General features: G+C 41.8%; 1 protein-coding gene across 1 annotated transcript in view; it reads right to left on the bottom strand.

Moving 5' to 3' along the window:
• Nucleotides 1-1,023: 1,023 nt before the first annotated feature.
• The window catches only part of FARS2 (phenylalanyl-tRNA synthetase 2, mitochondrial), a 262,800-nt gene continuing 255,398 nt past the window's right edge, over nt 1,024-8,425 (bottom strand). Inside the window, exon 7 of the mRNA XM_080338684.1 lies at nt 1,024-1,550. Within this exon, the coding sequence (XP_080194810.1) occupies nt 1,412-1,550 (139 nt within the window). The 3' untranslated portion in view covers nt 1,024-1,411. The remainder of the gene's footprint in view (nt 1,551-8,425) is intronic.

The raw sequence follows: 8,425 nt of genomic DNA, 5'->3' as shown, positions 1-8,425 counted from the left end.
ATTTAGATAACACAACAGTGATTTAGATTAGGATTTGTTTACACAGCTAAATATGTTGAGTAATGAAATTAAAATGAGCTCTCTGCTTCTGTCACATCTGCAACAGTAACTGGCTTCTTATGGTTGAGCGCAAGCCTGCTGTACAGATGTTTCTTGATAAGGTATAAATCAGTGTTAGATCCTGTTTATTGCAGTGCTTTTACTGCCTTCTTCCCCGAAGGAGGGAATGTTGCCTGCACAGCAACCAGATGCGACCTGCAAGACTATGAAACACCATTACAAGCAAAAACAGGTCCCATATTCCATATCAGCATCTGCAATGGCTCATCAAGTATTTATCAGACCCTTTGAACACTTCCATAGGTCCTAGCATCCTACCACTTCCAGAATTTACTTATTATAACCTGCAATGAAAAAGCCAGGCATCCTGTTAAGAGACAGATGCCTGAAGTAGTAGGAGAGCCCATTTTAGTTTGGTTTCCTGCCTTAAAGGTCAAATCCCTGAGCAGACACTGCTGCTGGAAAGATACTGTGAGAGATCAAGGCAGCTGCCTTTCAAGGCATGGTAGGGAAGTTTTTCCGTTCTGCCAACCTGCCTCATGTGATATCAATCTTTTGGTGGCGACAGGGGAACAGACTTATCTTGCACTAGTGCCTGTGTGAGGAGAACCGAGACAAGGGAGCTCCTCACCTGGGGAAGGTGGCACAGCTCAGGGCACCTTGCTAAGCAGCTCTGCTCAGCTCTGTGTGAGCAGGGGGATCCAACAGGAAAGACTCACCAACCATCCAGCATTTGAAGACAGCCAAGCCTGGCCCCAGAACCACGTAGGTTCCTTCTCTGTAGCAGATGAAAGCAATACCCAAGGGCTCTAAAGGTAAAACAGCCAGACTTCGTAAGATGTACCTCTTGGAAGGTTTCTTGCGGCAAAGCATGCTATTTCTTATTTAAAAAAGTGGGGGGGGGGGATGGAAGGATAAAATAGTTTTTCTTCCCTAAGTTAATCTGTGTCTCCGATTCGCTTCATTCGTTACATGGACAGAAGATCCTGTCAACACAGAAATATTGCCAAGTATTTACAGTTTAATGGAACCTAGGGACCAATTAACAACACAGAAAACCACTAGGCATTGTATTTCTTATTGTAACAAGAGGGAAATCTTACATTACTGCTGTTCCCCCATTTCTTAAAATAAAGCGCCAGCGCTTTGTCAATGATTTCTCAGTAGTAATGTTTATTATCTGGTAGTTTTACCATTGCATATTTATCAATTGTTTTCTACGTGCTAGGTTCTGTAACAAACTCCTCTCTTTACTTGTACCTCCCATCTCAAAAAGGCAAAAAAAGAAAAGGAGAAAAAAGAAAAAAAAAAAAGAAAAAGCAACTGTCATTAGAGCTTTGGACCAGCACTATTAGAATCTGCCCTCAACCCCAAGTTCTCGAACTGCTGATTCTTCAATAGCTTGATGGATGCGATGCACCTCGTCCTGTGTTAAAGTCCTCTCCGGGTGGCGGTAAATGATACGGTAGCAATGGCTGACCTTCTTTGTCCTACAAAATATAAACCAAAAGAGGACTCATAAATACACGTGCCTACATATGCAAATACATGAGGCCAAACACTTACCCTCTGGACCATTTTTTATTTGCAGTCTAATTTTGTTCCTGTTGCTTGAAAATCACCTTAATGCTAAAATACACAGTCTGGAGAGGTGGGACTGAGTAGAATTTTAATTCTGGCAGAAGACTTTGCTGAAGTCCACCGAAGACCTCAGCTTGTGTTGCAGTGTGGTAGCTTCTCACCAGAGCAAACAAGCCAAGGAGAAGGATGATGCTAACACCACTGAGCTGCCGACACCACAGCTCTCTCATTTTGGTGTTAATGGGGCTGCCTTGAGGGAGCACTGCATACACATAACCCCCTGAGACCAGCAGGGCTGGTGCTGACAGGCACAAGGAAAACACCATACAACCTCTGGAGAGCAATGCTGCTTGCTGATATAGGGCATCTCACAAACCTCACCACACAGGCTCCAGCCTGGGTGAGGAGACCAAACACACAGCTGCAAACACAGAGTAAAACATTTATTTCCCAATTCGGGTAACTATTTTGCCTTTGCTGGAAGTGAGAAACAAGGACAAAACACATCTGAAGCCTCCGTTTGTGGGAGAAAGACGCGCAATGAGGGTGGCCGTCACTCCTGTCTGGCACAGGGAAGAAATCATAGAGCATCACAGAATCATTTTAGTTGGAAGAGACGCTCAGGATCATCGATCAAGTCCAACCACAACCTAACTCTAGCACTAAACCATGCCTCTAAATGGTTTGAGGCTTTAACCAGGGCAGTAAGTTTTTTACGCCTTTAACCTTGGCCCCAGTGAGGCAGCACTTCCCTCAGGGTGAGTCACACTGGCATATCAAGCCTTATGTTCCCTTTAGAAAGGGGTCTCTTGTGATCACAACCCCCCTTTTTTGCAGGAGCTGTTTTTGATGGAGAATGCAGGGTGACCCTGTCACTACTTACCACCTGCCTCAACATTGTAGTTTGGTTCTGCTTGCAAGACTTTCTACCTATTCAGTAGGTTCTGTGTGGTTGGAATGGACTCTCTTCCTTCTAGGCTGGGCAGCAACGTGCTGCCCTTGGCAGCCCCTGTTCCTCAAGTCCCTGCATTCCCCATCCCGGGCCTTGTGCCTGTTGAACAGAGGCACCTGGTGGGATGGTGGTGAGTCACCACAGCTGGGACCCAAACCCTGGTTTAGGAGGCCACTGCCTTATCCATTAGGCCACCAGCAGACACAGAGAGTAAAATTCCTGACTCCCTGCTACTCTGGAAAGGAAAAGGCAAAAGAGAACATGGAAGGAGGAACGATGGGCAAAAAATAATGTATTTAAGAGCCGCTGAGTTTGGCAAAGACAAGCTAATGTAAAACCAGAAGCAAAACAGTAAGGTGAATAAGAGAGCAAAATAATCTTCTCCCTTAAAAACAGGCTGGAGTACATAGCTCTTGCAAGGGTTATCTCTACAGTTGCAGAGCTTGAATTACTGAATTTAAATGGCAGTTGTGGAATTCTTTTTATTTTTAGTTTCAAATGGAGCCCATACAACATCTTCCTTCAAAGGCAAGCACACGCTTCAGTGAAAGAAAGAAAATCTGAAGGGAAAAATAATGGGAAACTAGAGATCAAGTACTAGACAGAAGGATCTCCCAAGCCAGCACTTAACCGCACACAAAGGCATTCAGAAAGCTTCGGGTCATCTCTCTCCTGAAAATTGTTTCATGTTAGAAACCATGTTTATTATGACTATTTCATTAAAACTAAGGTTGTATGTGCTCATACACAAAGACCACTCTCTCAAGATACTAATTTCAACCTTAAATCTTATTAGAAACTGGCACAGGTAGTTTTTATCTCAGAATAGCTATCTGATACCGACTTTGACCCATCATATGTGGGTGGGAAGCTTGCCCTGCTCACACTGGCAGTTTACAACAAAAAGGTTATTTTAAATTAAAGCATTCAGCCTTTTTTGTGTGCTCTGAAGATAAAGCAAGTTAAATCTGCCTAGCATAGGCAAGGGCAAACTGCATTTCATAAAGTGTTAAGCTGACTGCAGTTAACTGCTAAAAAGCAGTCAAGAGCTTTCCCTGGGTGCAGGTTAAACGCTGTAGAAAAGTGATATTCCAGAAAAGAGGGGGAGGTGTAACTGTGGAGAAGGTGTTGCTCTGCTCTGCTTCCACCTCTGCAAGGCAGGAGAGAGGACAGGCCTGGGAGAAGCAAGAAAATAGAATAAGAAGGGTTTGGCTACATGCTGCATTGTAAGAGAGAAATTTGAATAAGAGAGAGGGATAATGAATTTGGGCTCAACAGAAACCAGGCTGGCAAATACCTGAAATGCTTTTAATGGTGCCAAAACAACCCACCTGAACAAAAAACATTTGCAAATCGCTTTGGCTGAAAATCTATTTAGAAGATGTACAATTGTAGCCCTGATCCTGAAGTCTTGTATATACTGGGAATATATCACATGATGGAAAACTCATTGACACCATTCAATGTGATGTAAACACAAGTTTGTTTAATGTATTTAAGCTGTGGTAGGGATAGCTACAGCACTGTTTCTTCACTGGTTGTGATTAACTGAAGGTAACGTTTCCTCTTGACCAACATGTTTGGTTATCTCCCTCCATCCTAGTGAGCAGCTCATTCATGAGGCAAATTAAATAGGTCAGAATAGGATGCAATAGTTTCTTGTGGGTCTTGTGGAAAACCAGCATCTTTAGGAGGCATTTGAACTAGGAAAGAGTAGAGGTCTTACAGAGCAACACCGCAATAGAGTTCTGTAAACTGCAGCTGAAGTTAAGCATTGGTGCATTAGAAGTAAAACGGGGGTTGCATTAAATGGTAATTTCACTAACTTTAATTATAGCAAAAAAAAAAAAAAATATGTAACTACTAATACACATGGTTGGCTACAAATCACTCGTGGTTGGTATGTGACATTTTTCTCCCACCTTTCAGCTAGGTTTATTTGCATCTTGGTTACTAATTAGAAAGACAGAGTATAATGGTTCAGTGCTATTTCAAGAAAAGACACACTGCAAGTTTCAAAACCTTAAGCACTGTATTAAAAGTAGTATTAGCTACCTTTTCAAGGGAGACAGGGAAGAGTACTTCCTGGCTCTTCCTGCCCCCAACACCTACCCCCTCCCTCAAACAAAATACTAAAACAATGTGATCAATCACTGCCGTCAGCTGCAACTGGAAACAATTATTGTCAGCAAATAATACATGTTTGCTGATTGCCTCTCTTGCTTTCCTTTTGTTCTGCAGAGTCACAGAGTGTTTGCCTACCTTAAAGATGGCTCTGCTAATGCATAATGAACTCTCTCCTGCATGTCATGCTGCAGCCTGATGATATAGAAGCAGTAGCTCTTTATCCTGAGCAACAGAAAATTTGAGGCCAAAACCTAGAACAACAGCTTCTCTGGGTTAAAAAAAAAAAAAAAAAAAAGAATAATAATAAAAAAGAACCTTAACAGTGAGCACTTTGGGCTTTATTTACCTAAGCTGCACCACCAGTCGCACGGACTCCTCTCCCATTAGGCTTCAGCTGATCTTAGTGTCAAAAGTCTCCTCTGCACCAGCCTGCGGCTTTCAGGTAATGAAACGCAGTGAATAGAGTGAAGCATTGCTCAAAGAGAAAAGGAAGACAGGGATTTATTCTGATGCTGCAGGAGGAAACAAGAACACTGTGAGCAAACACTGGAGTGAAACAATGCTTAATGCTCTTTCACGTTTTTTTTGAGGAAAGAGCTTTGCCTTGTGATTTTGAGGAATTGGCATGCAGCCGGCTCCACGTGCATGGGAGCTGCTCACCGCCAGGTTGGATTTGCTGGACGGGGCCAACCTGAAGGTCAGTGTATACATTTCGATATTTCATCCTGATATCTGAGCACAGCAAGAAATTAAGGGGCCCTAATCTGCCACCAGTTGAATAAAACAAACACGAAAGCAACCTGACACTGGGACCGGGGCTAGGATGAAAGTGTATCTTACAAAATAAAAACTAACACCTGGGTGTTAATAGCTTTCCCTGCTTAGAAGTCCACTGAAGGATGTTTTAAACACAACTCGGCTAGAAAGCTGATCCCAGAAGCTACCAATAGCAAACCACCTAAACATACTGGGGAACCTGTGTCAGTGGTTAGATCAGACTAAGGACACAGGGTCATTGGGTAATCAAGAGGTTGCCTAAAGTATAAAGGCCTGGTACTGGCATTTGTCTCAACCACATGCAATACCTTAATAAGAATGAAAATTTCTCCATCCTGCACTTGAAGAACAAGACAAAAGGGACAGCAGTGAGTGGGGAAACCCCCACCTTCTGCTTTCCATCTGTCTTAAATAAAGCACGGAAGATTCTAAAGGGAGGTTACCCTTACTCTTATGTGGTGAGGGCAACATAGAATCAGACATTTTTCTACTAAGCTGGATTTACTTTGAGGAACAGAAAAGCAGAGATCACAATCTCCTGCAGCATCAAGGAGCGGATAAGAGAACTATCTCTTTTGTACTCCGAGCAGTGCACCAAGCAGCACTGCTCACCACCATATCTATATCGCACCTTTTCCTACAGAATATTATTTAAAATGAAAGATCTACACATACAGTAATTATGAGATTATTTTCTCTCTGTTAAGTGAGTCGTGTTAATGAGGTTCTTTAAGGGTCTCCCAATTCCTGCCATAGCAGTTTGTATGCTATATCCCTCCAAAAGATTCATCATGTAATTGCCTTACATAAACCTTCACAGAGTACTCAATGACCACCACATGCTTCACAGAGATCATGTCATGCTCTGACTATGCACGGAATGACCTCGGGGAAGAGAAATGCCTGTTTTGTTTGCAATGATGTCCTAAAAGGGACAATGATGGGAAGAAAGGAAAATACTGTCTGATGTCACTAGCATCATAGTTGCCAAAGCCATGCAGAGAGCCCAGCTTTGATTCTGCTTTGTGGCTCCAGCAGTTCCAGAATGGTTCATGTTCTAAGTGGAAATGGGGAAGAATATTAAACTGCATGAAGAAGAAGATATAAATACCTTTTCCTTTTGTTTCATGCTTTCAAACCACATCCACCACTGTGATAGCAGGCACAACTGCTAAATGTCATACTATAAATTCTAAATTGACAAATAGCACTCTTTGCTAGGAACCACATCATGGAAAATGGCAAAAGGCTTGTGCTATATACCTTACTGTCAATGGCAAATAATTCAATTACCATGGTGATATGCTCATAGAATATAGCAGTAATTCTCTGAACAAAGGCCTTTCCCAAAGACGCATTCTCCTCAGCCCTTTCAAATGCTAATACTCAATTTCTCTGGAAGAGCGTGTTGTATACAACAGCATATTTTTAAAAAATGGACATGTTTTTGTTTACGGTGATTCTGATGTTAGTGAAAGGCACTAGCTCACCTCCAGAAAAAAGAATTATTTTAAACCCGCAGAAAGCAGGGAATGGTCATTTCTATTTAACACCTTTTCCAGCTGACACCTGGCAGAAGGACGGTTCATCTTCAAAGACAGTTCTGGTCAACACGACCATGCTGAGATGGTCAGCTTTATCTGACCACTGTGGATTTTTCTGGTGATCACTTTAAAAGAGATGCAGTTTACTGACAGACAATAGGACTGAAATATTGTTCTTCTATTTCACAAAATTGAGACAGTAATGGACTTTTTGCTCTTTTCTAATTGGACTTGTAGAAATCTTTATCTGAATACCAAACCCTGAACCTGCTTGGCCTTTTCATTCTTTCTTTCTTTAATATTAATTCCATTTTAAGCTTTTGTCTTAGTGTAGGAAAAAAAGTGAAAATTCTGTTAATAGCCAACTTATTGAGACAGATAAAGAACATGGTATGGGATGCAGTAGCAAAGGACATAAATAACACTTGCATGTTAAGATAATGAAAGGTAGATGAAAAATGAAAGCACTTGGAAACTTTTCAGCTTCTCAGTCACTGAAACACTGTTGAACAGCCATAAATAGGATCTAAGCCATTGTCAAGTATCTGAAAACATTGGACCGGTTAGAAAGTTTTGATCATGATTTTCCTTTTCTACCTGAATTTATCACCTCATTTCTTACATGCAGGAAGAGACAAAAACAGATATACACTGAAAAAAAAAAAATATCGTAAGCATCACCTGAAAGAGAAAGTCTCCTGGCTGCTAGATGTACCCACTAAATGTTTAGTGAAACAATTCAAGCAATTACTTGTGCTTTGGCCCAGCACTGTGGCCCTAAATGACCTTTTCTCATGTCACCAGACCACCTCGGTTTGTTGATCTATGCCAGCAAAAGAAGAACTAATGTGAGTGGTGCAGGGCCTTTTTCCACCAGCTCCCAATCCCAAGCAGGGGAAATTCCTGTAAACCAACTGAGTTACACAAGAAACGGAGAGAGTATTTCCCTTGTGCGCAGTTACAGTTGTCTCAGTAACCAGCCAACGACTCAGTCAACCCATCTCAGATCCAAGCACTTCCTATTAAAAAGCTCTTAAGCCTCACAGCATCAAAAGTAATGGAATCCATTACAGGCAGACAACGATGAAATATCACTAGGGTGAAGAATAAGGAGAAAAATATCATTCTCTGTTATACCCAAAGAAAATCCAAAGTCCCCACAGGATCATAAGCTAACTGTGACACAGACTTTTGCTGCCATAGAAAGCCAGAAAAAAACTGCAAAGCCTTAGGGTTTGGGATTGTGTCTTTTGTTGTTTTTGGTTTTAATACAATGACTCATTGATTCCTTGAAGAAAGCAATGATCAATGGTCATAAAGCAGGTATAAACCCCATTCTCAGGGGGATGGATTCAAGCATCAGTGATGACTGCTCGTTCTCCAG

Source organism: Nesoenas mayeri, assembly GCF_963082525.1.
Source record: "Nesoenas mayeri genome assembly, chromosome: 2".
Classification (NCBI taxonomy): domain Eukaryota; kingdom Metazoa; phylum Chordata; class Aves; order Columbiformes; family Columbidae; genus Nesoenas; species Nesoenas mayeri.
This window is presented reverse-complemented; position numbering and strand designations above follow the sequence as displayed.